Source organism: Rousettus aegyptiacus, unplaced genomic scaffold (assembly GCF_014176215.1).
Source record: "Rousettus aegyptiacus isolate mRouAeg1 unplaced genomic scaffold, mRouAeg1.p scaffold_m13_p_11, whole genome shotgun sequence".
NCBI lineage: Eukaryota > Metazoa > Chordata > Mammalia > Chiroptera > Pteropodidae > Rousettus > Rousettus aegyptiacus.
This window is the reverse complement of record NW_023416286.1, coordinates 17,946,057-17,960,773: the sequence shown is the minus strand read 5'-3', so window position 1 is coordinate 17,960,773 and position 14,717 is coordinate 17,946,057. Positions and strand designations below refer to the sequence as shown.

The following is a 14,717-nucleotide window of genomic DNA, read 5'->3' as shown; positions in this document are numbered from 1 at the left end:
TAATGGATTTATAGCATGGCCAGATATTTTTTCACCATTAACTTTGTGGTGATAGAAAACTATGCAGCCTGCCATAGATTTATCTTGCTTCAAACATTTTAATCAAAATGAATTCCTGAGAAGTCTAGATAAGGGTCCCCCCAGAGGAAAGGAGTAAGATTTTCTCCCAAAACTATATTTAAGCCTTATAGTTTATCAGTCTGGTTGACTCCCATTTTACCCTCAAGTGTTAGCAGAGGAAGTTTGGTGGGCATTTTATGCTGGAGCGGGGGTCAAGGGGGAGCATAGTTGTGGAAGAGAAGTAATGAGATTAAAGATTTCTTTCTTTAAAGAGAACAGTCATTCTGTACATCTGGAGAGTGGTGCAGTCATTCGTTTGGTTCCCAGATGGTTCTGCAGCTCACACGTCTGTGAAGACCCTCTGCCCACGTGTCGTGATTACCTTCAAAGGGATTTCCTTTTGAGCGAGGTAATAACGTTCAGTCCCACAGCCTTCCCTGATTAATGCCTCAAGACTGGCAGGCAAGTCCTGACTGGTGGACAAGTACTGAATTCCCCATTTAGTACTCAGGTTTTAAACATTCAGAATGACAGTACATAAAACATATGCCTTTCATCACCTTGATTTTCCATCAGCCCATGGTTTGAAAGTTTAGGTTAACCTTTCAGTTATAAACAGGGTTTGAAATGAAAAATATGAAAGCTTCCTAACAGTTCTTTCTGCAATTAGTTCCTTACCAATGTATTAAAAATGTAATTTCTTTATTGGTGGGGGCGGGGTATTGAGGAGTGAGGCTTGGTGCTGAACAATAGTTGCAAAAGGGGATTCTAAGTGCAGGTAGTTGAAGATTGAAAATACCATAGCAATTAGTATTTTCCACCTAATGGTTTAAAACTGAAAACAAAAACAAACAAACAAAAGCAAACAGAAAAACCTCCAACTGCTGAAAGATATTACAAAATAAGGACAGGCTGATAGATCTTGCATTAAAAAAAAAAATCTCATTCTGGGAAATGCTTCACCCTTCCCATTCTCATCCATAATAAAACAAAGGAATAACTTTTTAAATTTGCATGCACAGTGAAACAAATTTCTCCTCGAAAAATTTATAAAAGCTACTAAATAAACACATGGAGAGCTATAAGAACCCCAATCTGAGCTATTACACACACAATTTAGATCTACCTATTATAAATCATTCCCCAGAAGAAATAGTGAAAGCTATGTTTTGAGCTTGGAATGAGCCTGTTTATGTTAGGATGAGATAGAGATGACAGTAACAGGTTATTAAACAATACCTCTCTCCCTTTCTATGGATTTTACCTAAGAATAGTTTAATGCTTAAAATTTGAGGTGGTAAATTGAATCCTCTTTTTCAACTACTGCATTAACTTTTTTGGTAATTATTAATGGTTTGTGACAATATTTATTTAAATATATGACTTCAGTTTGTCATATTCTTTAATCTAACTATATGTCTTATGCACAAGATATTTATTTTGTGGACGTGTGACTTAATGAAAATTAGGGTGAATATGATTTTATTTGTAAAAATTTGCTTTTCTCCCAGTAACTTTGAGTTATACTTCTATATATTTTATTCAATTTTGACTAGGGTGGGATGATGTGGACAGAAAAACAGGCCTTCTGAGTTCTTGAAGATCAGTGTTGCCACATTATATGAGGGTCTTCTTCCCACTCAGCCTAGGAGGGACTCTACCAGCAAAGGCAAAGGATACCTTTGTCAATCCTAGAATACCTTTCTATGGCTCTGCCATAAGACTACATCTGAAAGTAAGACAAAGGTGCTCTAACTTTGTCCACTCAGTGTGTCCTGTTCAGATGTCTGGCTTCCCCAGACTCCCAGGGCAAACTCCCTGGGGAACTATGGTGAAACTGCAGGCTGAGAGATAAAACTGTACCCCAAATAGACTTTTCAGATCATATATGTCCACAAATCTGAGAGCTTAGGAAAAAAAAATAAAATAAAAGGCAAGCATTCAGGCAGTTTTCATCAAGCTAAAGATTCTGATGTATTCCAAGTCAACTTGAGCTATCAAAGTGATTGGGCCACTAAAATTTATGTTTTCATAGGAGTTTTTTTGAAGAGCAGAAATTCAAAAACAGTGCTGAGGGCAGTCTAGTAAGTCTAATGATTCTCTCACTAATTTATAAAACTCTGCAAGCAGTCAGTATAAGCCTGTTAAACAAAGTGCTTTTTAAAATTATATGTGGCTTTTAAAAATCACAATTTTCTTGGTGTGGGAGGGAGGATCAAAATGTTCTTCCACTTTGCTTTAGTGGGAGAGGAGAGGAGAGAAGAAATGTTGACCAAGATGCCTAAGAATGGAAGAAAAAGGGGAGGGACAGCTAAGAACATAGAAGCGTAACTTCCTTGAAGAAAGGGAAACCTAATCAGAGATGGAAAAATTAAGAGTTGTCCCCCTGGAGAGAATATATATTTCCAAAAATAGAACTTTATTTATATGTAAACAGAAAATATATATTTCCACCCATTTCCAAGAGTGATTTGAGATGAATTGTTTTTATTCAGGCTAGTTTTGGAGTAGGGCAGGACATAGATGACCAGCATGGGTCACAGCCTGAGGCTGTTCTCTTCTGCTTTTAGACCAGATGATTATGCTAAATACTGAGTCCAGGCTGGAGGTGGAGCTGGGGCAGTGCTGGGGAGGAGAAGGAGATAGTACCACCTGCTGGTGCTAAAAGTGCTGGCTAGCCTCATAGAGTTGGTGTGTGTGTGTGTGGGGGGGGTGGGGGCAGTATAAGATAGGATGGCTGGTGGTAACCAACTTCCTCCTTCTCTTCCACCACACATTCTCTTGGGACTTTAGGCTGCCATTTTTGATAGTGATTCACTTTTGTTCTTCCTTCCTGTGGAACATCTCAATGCTCTGTTTATTGTTGTTTTCTCTGGTTAAAATTTTGGTTCCATCGGATAAGATTGGCCTTAATGTTCATTTGCATAAGATTTGCCTTCTATGCTTATGTGTGTGTATTTGGAGGGGCACATAAACATATCGTTGCATTTGTATCGGTAAAGGTACTCCTAGTGACTTGCTCTGTGTTCTACAACCCTTAGAGAATATGCTGACTGTTTCTTTGCTTAAATCTAATACAAAGATAAAATAGGTCCTCTGTGGATTTAGACGAGGTATAGGGTCAAACAGATGTTGTTTTCTTTGATAACCTGCCACCAACCTCTCATTAAGAGGTGGAATGAAGTCATAACAGTTTTCCTTACATTACTAAGAAGGGCAGATGTAACAAATCTGCTAGTATTAGTTTTTATATACTATCTTTCATTCACTAGAGATTTTTTGAAGATCTCATACCTTAGTCCAAAGGAATAACTCTTATAGTAGAAAAATTAGGATAAATGGAGAGGCTTTCAGCGTCCTTCAAATCATTTTTGAAGGATGTAGTTGGCCCTCAAAAACTGGTTTAATTTTTTTTTTGAAAAAATAGTTGTCATGTTGAATTTGAGTTGTCTGTGAAACATTCAGATGAATATGTGATGAATAATTAGTAGTACAGTTTGGAATTTAGGAGATAGGTGAGGGCCAGATGTGTGAAATTTGGGAGTCATTGTTTTGGGGGTGGTATTTGAAGTTGTGAACATATGTGAAATCACTGATAGAGAAATGAGAAGCTGCCTAAGACAAACTAGGACAGAAGTGTGAGCTGCACTAATGTGTGGGCTATACTCTTAGTCAGCAGTCCCCAACCACTTTGGTACCAGGGTCCTGTTCTCCTATGAGAATCCAATGCCTGATGATCTGAGATGGAGCTGAGGTGGTGATGCTGACACTGGGGAGAGGCCACAAATACAGATGAAGCTTTGCTCACTCACTCACCCGCCATTCACCTCCTGCTGTGTGGCCCGGTTCCTAATAGGCTATGGACTGGTATAGGTCTGAATCCTGGGAATGGGGGACCCCTGCTCTTAGTGACCTTGTGACCTAGTTAGACTGATGGCACATCAGAAATAATGGCATAATACTGCAAGTTTAAGGACCAAGTTTAGTGGAAAGTTAGGCAGCCATTTAAATGTTGCTGAAAATAAATATATTAGGCTGTCCTTTCATGTAAAGATGGAAGTTAATAGAACCCGAATACCAAAAATTTACTAACTACAAAGAACTGTGTTCCATGCAAACAGAGAAAAATCACAGATGAATTAGATCAGTTCTTACTCTCAAGAAGTGAGGGAGACGTGCAAATCACTTGATTGAAATATATGGATGAATGAAATAGGGGCTGTAATAGCTGATTGCAGAGGGAACTTAACAGAAATAACAATTAATTTCAAAGTGATGTCTGAAGGGAGTTTCACAGAAGAAGAGGAAGGATGACTAAGAGTTCAATAGGCAGAGGAGAAAACGTGATGACTCTTCTCATGCCCAGGCAGGAGGCACAAAAGAACTGAACTGTGTCGAACTTATTGGTCAAACACTGAATATGAAGGACATATCTGTTCACTCTCCATGTGAAGTTCTCTAACCTGTACATCCTAGACCTTACATAAGAAGAAAACAAGAGCCTTCAAAATACAAAACTGTTTTTCTAACCGGAGCTTAATAGTGCCTTCCAGCAAGAACCTCCCAGTGATACAGCAATAGCAATGTACACTTTATAGTTCCTTACACAGGGGAGAGAGAACTCCAGAACAAACAGTGCATCTCACATAGTATTCCCATTGAAATATAGTACTGGGATTGGGGGACCCCAGTCTGAGTACTGGCTTTGCACTACAAACATTTTAGTGATCATTTTTTGTTTTTGCTTTTGTTTCGTTTTTACCTTTCCAAGTGTTTGTTGCCATCTTTAAAATTATACCATTGGACCAAATCAATATTTCAGTTTACTTGGGGGTATGGTAGAGGAAGATAAAGTGGGCTTACTATATCCCGATTTTGGATTTTGTGAATTATTAATGTAGTCTAAGATTTCCTTCATCTTCTTTTTTAGAGCAGGCATGTCATATTACTGCATTCTAGTAAGTTTTCGGTTAATTAGAATGCCCAGATTATTTAAATTAAACTGTTATTCGTAGTCTACAATTTTGCAGTTAACTTTTTGGAACCTTAAAGGCCTTCAAAATAACCCAATTAAATTTAATCTTGTTTGTTTTGCTTAGCATTTCACTAGTTGTGATTTATTTAAACATTGATTCTATACTTTAACATATTAGGTATCTTCCTAATTTTCAGGTCATCTGTAGGTTTGATAAATATACTCATTAAATTTTTATATGAATCATTAACTTAAAATATTAACTAGAACAGATTTAAGGACATAATCCTATAGTTGGAGACTTCCAGGTCGATAACAAATGATTAATTAATAGTCTGGTTATGCTTATTCATAACTAGCTGTACATCTATCCTTCAATGATATGCTTACAAAAATTACAATTCCTGCTTGGCCCTAAAATTTCAGGGAACTCACTGGTTTGGGACAATTTTAATTTGTACTACCTGAAAGTCCAAAACACATCTAGATGTGAACTTCTCCCCGAGGAGGAACTAAGACTCCCAAGGGGCCCTGGACCACTTCTCTACTCCCAGGAGAGGTTCTATCAAGTGAAGCTGCTTGGTCAGGGATGGATCCTAAAATTGATATATATATATCAATTTTCAAGGGTGTGTGTGTGTGTGTGTGTGTGTGTGTGTGTGTGTATACATACATATATGTGTGTGTGTGTGTGTGTGTATATATATATATATATAGACATATCTATAGATATATATACCCTTGAAAAGCTAAGATATCTGGTTCTGTTCTATGTTCTTAGAGCAAAACGGGCTTTAAGGCAAATTAGAAAGAAGGTCAAAATTACTTTATTCCAGTCTGGTGTGACTTTCTATGCTCCTGTGACACATGTTCTTGCTACTAGAGGTTGGTTTGGTTTTCTTGTTTTCTCGCAGCTTCCCCTCCTCTGTCGCTCACTAGCTGGGCCACACCCTCTTCTCTGAGCTTCCCCCTTCCGATCAAGATTGTCACTCTTTGGTGACCATTACGTGCTGCTAGGTAATGGAATGGAGATAAATGCTTGCATCAGTGCAACATGTACACACACACAAACATCAGTGATGAGCCAGGGAAACTTTGGTCTCTCAGTTACACACAACCTCTGAGAGCTACTTTTCTGACTAGTGTCTCTACCACCACCTTCCTTGGCCCACTTTACAGTTGTAAATTGTCAGGAGCCATTTTGAGACATGTTGGGAGCCATTATGAGGCACTGAAGAAGTCACATAGCTAAAAGCCATAAAATGGCTGCTGAGTTTGCTTAAACAATGGTTCTAGGAAACAAGATGTTGAGTTACCCTGGTAAGCTTCGTAAAGTCACCCTTTTAAGGTAATAGAATGTTTTACAACCATGGAAACAAGGATGTGTGTGATCTTATGTAAATGTCAAGCATTGTTTTAGTATGTATGTTGTGCTTTGCTATGGTATTCAAAAAACATATAAAAGGCTATGCTAAATAAACTTGAGGCTGCTGCAGCTCCGACTGCACGCCCTCCTGAAAGATCTTTTCTGTCTCCTTCTTTTCTTAGGCTTCACCCCTGCCTCTTTTAGGTGCTGTTCGATCTCAGCCAGCTGAGTCTGGCAAGTGGTGCCTGAATAGGGACCTGAAAGCTTGGGATGGAATGGAACGTTGAGGTGAATGTTGAGGTGAAGACCGCCACCGCAGGAGAAAGGGGATCCCAAGTAAACTGTAAAGACGAATGTGGTGGAATGGTTTGGGAGTTTGTAAATACAAAGAAATAACAGGAAAGTCGACTTAACAACAAAAAAAAAATGGGACATGGAAACAGCCGCATGCTTTTTGTACATATGCTTAAGAATATGCTCCGAGCATGAGGAGCTAAGGTAGGGCATCAACAATTGTGCCATTTCTTAGAATTTATAGAGAAAGTTTGTCCCTGGTTCCCTGGCAAGGGAACAGTGAATTTAGAAACATGGAAAAAGGTAGGAGAAAAACTACAAGATTAGTATGATGTCCACGGACCTGGCAAAGTGCCTGTAGATACATTTAGCTTGTGAACTTTAATTAGAGACAGTCTAGATCCTAGGCATGAGAGGGAAAAAGCAAATGAAGACAGGCAACCGGGAAAGAAAATGAAACTAAGCCTTCCACGCCACTGACATATCCTAAGCCTTTCTTTGAGTTTTTATTTTCTAGACACGGAAAGGAATCATTGGATCCGGGGGATACAGAACAACTAGAAGAAGAAGCTGCGCCGTATCGTAATGAAGGAGGTTATATTCCCCTCGTGGCGGTCATTAGCTCTGATTATAAAACTAAAGACCTAGAAAAAGTTGTTCAGGGATTGCAAGGTGCAGTGCAACAATTAATTCTGCAACTGGGAAATCAGGAAAAAAATGCTTAAAATACCTAGTAGAGACCCCTATGGGACAGATCCTCCGCCTCCGTTTGAGGAACCACAACTGGTCATTACTGTTGATAAGCAGTCTCGGGGGCCTAAATTTCTTTCACCTTTACAAGTTACGTTACATCAGGCAATAAAAAGAGGTGATGATACACAGGGGTTTCATTTGACGTGTCCTGTAACAGAACAACAGGCTCAAGATGTGCAAGGTCAACCAGTTTGCTTGAGAGAGCATAATCCTATTCCCTTTAAATCTATAAAGGAGTTGAAATTGGCATGTGCACAGTATGGCCCTACTGCCCTTTACACTCAGGCTATCCTAAAAACATTATCTTTAAAAGCCCTAATTAGAAGAATTTGGCTCTAGCTTGTCTCACCTCTGGGGATTTTTTAGTATGGAAATCAGAGTATTATGATCAACGTGAGAAAACAGCAGAGTTAAATAGAAATCAGAATCCCCCAATATGAGCTACATTTGAGATGTTAGCGGGAGAAGACCAATATTCTGCAAATGATCAGTAATTGGAATATGAGGGAGGAGCATATGTACAAATAAGTGCTGCTGCAAAAAGGGCTTGGTATAAATTGCCCGCTACTGGAAGGCAAACTGAAGATTTATCTAAGATAAGGCTGGGACCTGACGAGCCATTTCAGGAATTTGTAGCATGGCTTATGGGAGCAGCTTGAAGATTGATAGGGGATGCGGAGGCAGGTATGCTTTTAGTAAAGCAGCTGGCTTATGAGAACACTAATTCTGTGTGTCAGGCTGCTCTCAGGCCATATAGGAAGAAAGGAAATATTGTGGACTATATCCGGTTGTGTTATATTGGGCCAGCATATACACAGGGTCTAGCCATGGCCACAGCATTGCAGGGAAAAACAGTTAAAGAAGTGCTATTTCAACAGGCTAGAAAAAGTTGAGGTAGATCTCTTGGCAGACCTGCCTCTTGCTTTCAACATCAGCAACCTGGACATTTTGCTCGAAATTGTCCTCAAAGCTAGTCCCTGCAGAAACCTTTGCCTCGCTCACCAGGACTATGTCCTCGAAGCAGAAAGGGTAATCATTGGGCTCGAGACTGTAAGTCTGCAAGAAACATGTTATGGGGCGCTTCAGACTTTCATCCCCCAGCAAGGAAATCCATTCAGGACCTCCACAGAGCAACCTCAGGTAGTGCAGGGTCAGTTCCTCCACCTATGCAGTACTAACTCCTGAGATGGGTATGCAAGCCCTTCCTACTGGAATTTATGGGCCTTTACCTAAGGGGACAGTTGGATTGCTATTAGGGAGAAGGAGTACTACCATGAAAGGAATCTTAGTGCAGCCAGGAGTTATTGATGAGGACTATCCAGGGGACATAAAAATAATGACTCCCTCACCTGCAGGAATCTCAGTTGTACAATCAGGCCGACGCATAGCGCAGCTGCTACTCCGGCCTCACGTACGCACGAGCAATGCCTCGAAAAGGAATCAGAGAGGAAATGCAGGATCCCGGTCATCAGATGCTTCCTGCGTGCAGGCCATAGGAGCTAAGCGCCCAGAAATTACTCTAACTATTCAATGGAAAGAATGTTCCAGGATCGCTAGGTACGGGGGCTGCTACGTCAGTCTTCGCTGTTGAACAGTGGCCTGTGGCATGGCCCAAACAGCCCGCTATGACGCAATTACAAGGACCAGGCCAGAGCCAAAGCCCAGAACAAAGTAGCAATATGCTACCTAGGAAGGATGCAGAAGGTCATAACGGGACATCTCAACCATAGATTGCTCCACGTCTGCCAGTTAATCTGTGGGGAAGGGATGTTGTGAAAGAAACGGGAGTGTTATTTGTACAGTCCGACTGAGTCTGTTACTCGGCACAAACGTCTGGCCAGGGGCTTTTGCCCGATCAAGGATTCGGCACTAGGGGCCCAGGAATTCAAGAGCCTTCGAGGCCTAGTCAAAGACCTGAGAGGGCGGGCTTAGGGTATGTTTAACGGACGTCACAGGACAACCTGTTTTCCACGCAGATCCAATCACGTGGAAAAGTGGGGATCCTGTGTGGGTGGAGCAGTCGCCTCTTGCTGCAGAAAGAAAATTACAGCTGCTGAGCAGTTAGTACAGGGACAGCTTGACAGCGGATATAGTATTCCTTCTAACTCGCCCCTGGAATCTCCCATTTCTCTTCTCAAAAGGAGGTCAGGTAAATGGAGATTATCGCAGGATCCTAGGAAACTTCATGATGGGAGCGTTGTAAGCGGGATTGCCCATGCCATCGGCTACACCCAGAGCTACATAGGAAATTATTCTCGATTTAACAATTGCTCTTATACTACTCCATCAGCTCCCGAAGACAGCAAGAGATTTGCTTTTGGTGTACCATCAACTAGTTTTAAAGAACCTATGAGGAGATATCAGTGGACAGTATCACCTCAAGGGATGGCTAACAGCCCTACTCTGTGTCAAAAATTTGTAGCTCAATCAGTGAGTAAAACTAGGCAAGCTTACCCATCCATCCCATTATATGGATGACATTCTTTTGGCAGAAAAAGAGGAAGGACTACTACTAGCGGCGTGTGCTCACCTTCAAAAAGCTCCTAAGAAGCAAGGATTCATTATCGCCCCGGAAAAGGTGCCGACGGAGCCTCCTCATTCTTTTTGAGGATGCAGATTATACCGCAAGACTATATTGCATCAGAAAATTCAGTTGAGAAAGGACCAGTTATTAATTTGGAATGATTTTCAGAAACCCTTGGGTGTTGTTAATTGGCTTAGACCGCACCTAAAAATTTCCATGGGCAAATTAAAACCTCTGTTTGACATTCTCAAGGGGGACCTGCTCCTACATCTAAAAGAGAATTAACAGAAAATGGTCAGCTCGCCTTACAGAAGGTAGAGCAGGCTATAGAGCAACAACAGGTGCATTATGTAGACTACTGCCAGGGATGAGCTGCCTATATCCTAGCTACCGTGCACACACTCACTGCGGTGTTGTGGCAAGGTGATCCACTGCTTTGGTTGCATTTGCCTGTGTCACCAGCTAGGGTGTTAACTCCTTATTATGAATCTGTTGCTTGCTTAGTACAACTGGCTTGGGAAGAATCTCACAAATATTTTGGAGCAGAGCCTTCTCTAATTGGCGTTCCCTTTACTAAACAACAAATAGACTGGTTATTTCAGCATGATGATGCTTGGGCTATTGCCTTTTCCCTCTACCCTGGAGTTATAGACAATGGTTTTCCAAGAGACAGATTGTTACAATTTGTAAATAACCATGCTTTAGTTTTTCCCAGGATAATGAGGCAAACTCCTATAAAGGATACTCAGGTAATTTTTACTGATGGGTCTTCTAATGGCACTGCTGCTTATGTGATTCAAGGTCAGCCACATGTATTGTATCCACCTCCTGCCTCAGCTCAAATTGTAGAGCTGAGAGCAGCGGCTGTCGTATTTACACTTATGGCCCATTGTTCTTTTAACCTGTACACAGATAGACATTATATTGCCAGAGCTTTACAGGTATTAGAAACAGTAGCTTATAATCAAGTATAAGAATTGCATGCACAAGTCCATCCCTGTTATGTGGGTCACATTCGGGCCCATTCCAGACTCCCAGGACCTTTAACAGAGGGAAATGCTCTTGCTGATCGAGCTACTCAGGTAGTTGGTTTTACTCAGTTGGAGCTTGCCCAGCGGTCTCAAAATAGTCAAAGTTTATGATGGCAGTTCAATATTTCCAGAGAGGCTGCTTGCCAAATTGTTAGACAGTGCTCTACATGCCTAGAACATCAAACTGTGCCCCATTATGGCATCAACTCGTGAGGCTTGAAGCCTAACCAATTATGGCAAATGGATGTTACACATATTCCAGAATTTGGAAAGCTAAGTTATGTGCATGTAACAGTTGACACATATTCCGGGTTTATTGTAGCTACAGCTCAAACTGGCGAGGCTACTAAATGTGTTATTTCTCACTGCCTCAGATGCTTTGCTATGATAGGCCAACCCTCTGTGATCAAGACTGATAATGGCTCAGGATATACTAGTCAAGCATTCCAGCATTTCTGTTCACAACTCTCTATCATGCATAAAACGGGTATTCTGTATAATCCTCAAGGTCAAGGAATTGTAGAGCGAGCCCATGGTGCTCTCAAAAATCAGCCAAATAAAATAAAAAAGGGGGAGCTGTACCCTACCTTCCCACAAAACAGTTTAAATCATGCTCTTTTTATCTTGAATTTTTTAACTGTGGATGCTCAAGGATTTTCTGTGGCAGAGCATTTTTGGCATCCAAAAACTCAGACTACATATGCGCAGGTGAGATGGAAGGATCTCCTCACAGGCACATGGAATGGTGCCAACCCGGTATTAATATGGGGACGAGGGCATGTTTGTGTTTTTCCACAGGATGCTGAAAATGCCAGGTGGTTGCCAGGAAGATTGGTCCGGTTCACGGGGTCTCTCCCCCTCCAGAGATTACTCCTGATGAGGGTGATGATGTTGAGCCTTCTGGTTAAAGGAGAATTGTATTGGGCCTACTTACCTGATCCATCCACCCACTCTACATCCTCCTATATGGGAAGGTCCAGAAATTATGGTAAAGGTGAATGACACGCGATTACTAGACCAACCAGCAATGGGCAGAGGAGATAAAAGAGAAGAAAGAAGATTCAACTACACAGGGTCGGAGATTGGTCTGCCTATCTGCTTTTCAAAAAGTAGGTCAGCTACTGGATGCCTGATGGTGTGCAATGCCACTTTACTTAGAGATGATTGGGAGGGGAGGCCTCTGTTTTTCAGATTTAATTACCCAAGAGGAAAACAAGTGGACTTGCCTCCACCTTCTCCCCAGTCTTTTCCTCCTTGTGGGGAGGAGGGACTCTCTAGTGGATCCATTCATCGGAGAAGATGCTATGTCCCTGCTCCCACCAGGTATAATGTGTCTGGAACAGATTGGTACATCTTAGACTGGTCTGGGGGAGAACGGGGACATATAGGAGGACATGGACCGCGTACCAGTTGGACAGTGGGACTATGGTGGACAGACACAGAATTTCTTCAAACTTATGTTTGGAAGTTGGGTACAGCCATGGGAGAACTGCGCCCTGCGGGATGGATCCCTTGGATAGTGGACACAAAAATAACTGCATGTGTAGCCCCACCACATGTATTGATGATTAGTGGAATTAATGTAACTATGAGAGGTGGAAATTTCTATGTTACATGTTATGATTGCATATTAACTAACTGTATTTCTTTTGTTCCGGAAGGAACTACTATAATGGTCTTTCGTCAACCCTCTTTTGTAATGTTACCTGTTAACGTGTCGGGGCCCTGGTATGCAGATCGAGGTTTACAGGTATTAGAAGAAAAGAGTAGGCAGAAAAGAGTGATAGGATTGATTATTGCTGGAATTACTGCTCTCGTGTCGCTTATAGCTACTGCCGCTACTGCTGCTATCGCTTTATCTCAAACTGTTCAAATTGTTCATTATGTTAATAATTTGTCTAAAAATGTTACAGTGGCTTTGGGGACCCAGGAAAATATTGATAACAAGTTAGAACAGAAGCTTGATGCTTTATACAGTTTAGTTATGTATTTAGGAGATGAAATTCAAGGTCTGAAAGTGAGATTTCATTTAGAATGCCATGCAGCATATCAGTAGATTTGTGTTACTTCAAAAATTTATAATGAAAGTCAACATGGATCGTGTGCACTCTCATCTCCAAGGTGTCTGGCATGATGCTAACACATCCTTAGGTTTAATACAGCTGCATAAAGAAATTCAGGGGCTACAGGATGCGGGACCCCTTCAGTTTGATGCAGCTGAAGAGGCTTCAAAATTTTTACAACATATGAAAAGCTTTCTACCATCCTGGTCTCCTTTGGGTCATTTGCTTATTTCAGTTTTTAGCCTTGGGCCTTTGTATAACTATAGGTCTATGTCTGCTTCCTCCTTTGATGAAATACTTCTTCAATTCCATACTGAAGATTTGGGCAGAAATGCATGGTCTCAGGCTCCAGGCTCAGGTTTGAGCCAGTTATATGTTGCATCTCCCATTTGCAGAGGCTGGTAGTCAAAGATGGGTAAGAATCCTTCAGTGCTGGGATCAACCTAAGACAGGGCATGATTGCAAGACTTTCATGTGCCGATGACAGGTAAGGCCCAGACCCGTGAAGGGTCCCCTAAGACAGGCACAGTCTATCTGCACCATAGCTGGGAAAGCTTTGGCATTTTAAAAAATAAAAAAGGGGGAGATGTCGGGAGCCATTTTGAGACATGTTGGGAGCCATTATGAGGCACTGAAGAAGTCACATAGCTAAAAGCCATAAAATGGCTGCTGAGTTTGCTTAAACAATGGTTCTAGGAAACAAGATGTTGAGTTACCCTGGTAAGCTTCGTAAAGTCACCCTTTTAAGGTAATAGAATGTTTTACAACCATGGAAACAAGGATGTGTGTGATCTTATGTAAATGTCAAGCATTGTTTTAATATGTATGTTGTACTTTGCTATGGTATTCAAAAAACATATAAAAGGCTATGCTAAATAAACTCGAGGGTGCTGCAGCTCCGACTGCACGCCCTCCTGAAAGATCTTTTCTGTCTCCTTCTTTTCTTAGGCTTCACCCTCCCTCTTTTAGGTGCTGTTCGATCTCAGCCGGCTGGCTCCGGCAGTAAATGAAGAAGAAGCAGGGCTGGATACATGAGTGTGTGACATATGAGAGTTGCACAGGGTCTCATATTCAGGAGAGCCCTGCACTGTTTTAATGCTCTGCTGTTGGCATCTTTAAATTTTTAATTCTTTTTGAGCAAGTGGCCCTGCATTTTTACTTTGTACTAGGCACCACAAATTATGTATCAGTCCTGAGAAAGGGGTTAGTATTCTGTTGCATGACGTACCTATCCCCTATAGCTTGAGAATCTGTTTTACATGACAGTGACTTCTAGAATAGTCTATTTTATATTTATTTTTTAGCTGGATACTTTCCAATAAACTATCTTTTAAAACTATTAATGAGTGTTTTCTAAGAAAACTATTTCACCCAGCCATTCATCTAATGGAACTATTTATTTTACTATGCTGAGATCCCAGTGGTTTCCTATTCTGATTTTATTTAATTTCAATGTCTATATTTTCTCTAAATTAAAAAAATTCCAACCAGAAAAAGTTTATGTATCAAACAAGAAGAGATGCAACAAATACTTGAGATTCAATAAAGATTTAATTAATATGTACCTACTATGTCCCGAATTCTTGATGTTGGGGTTAGAGCAGAGAACATGACAGCATTCCTGATCTTGTATAGCCTACATTCTAGTGAG

General features: G+C 41.0%; 1 protein-coding gene across 2 annotated transcripts in view; it reads left to right on the top strand.

Annotated features, from left to right (window-relative positions):
* LOC118609352 overlaps nt 1-13,515 on the top strand; it is a 32,959-nt gene extending 19,444 nt beyond the window's left edge. For both annotated transcript variants that reach the window (XM_036228531.1, XM_036228532.1), the window contains exon 2: nt 11,802-13,515. In XM_036228531.1, the coding sequence (XP_036084424.1) occupies nt 11,989-13,059 (1,071 nt within the window). In that variant the 5' untranslated portion in view covers nt 11,802-11,988 and the 3' untranslated portion in view covers nt 13,060-13,515. The remainder of the gene's footprint in view (nt 1-11,801) is intronic.
* The last annotated feature ends 1,202 nt before the right edge of the window (nt 13,516-14,717 follow it).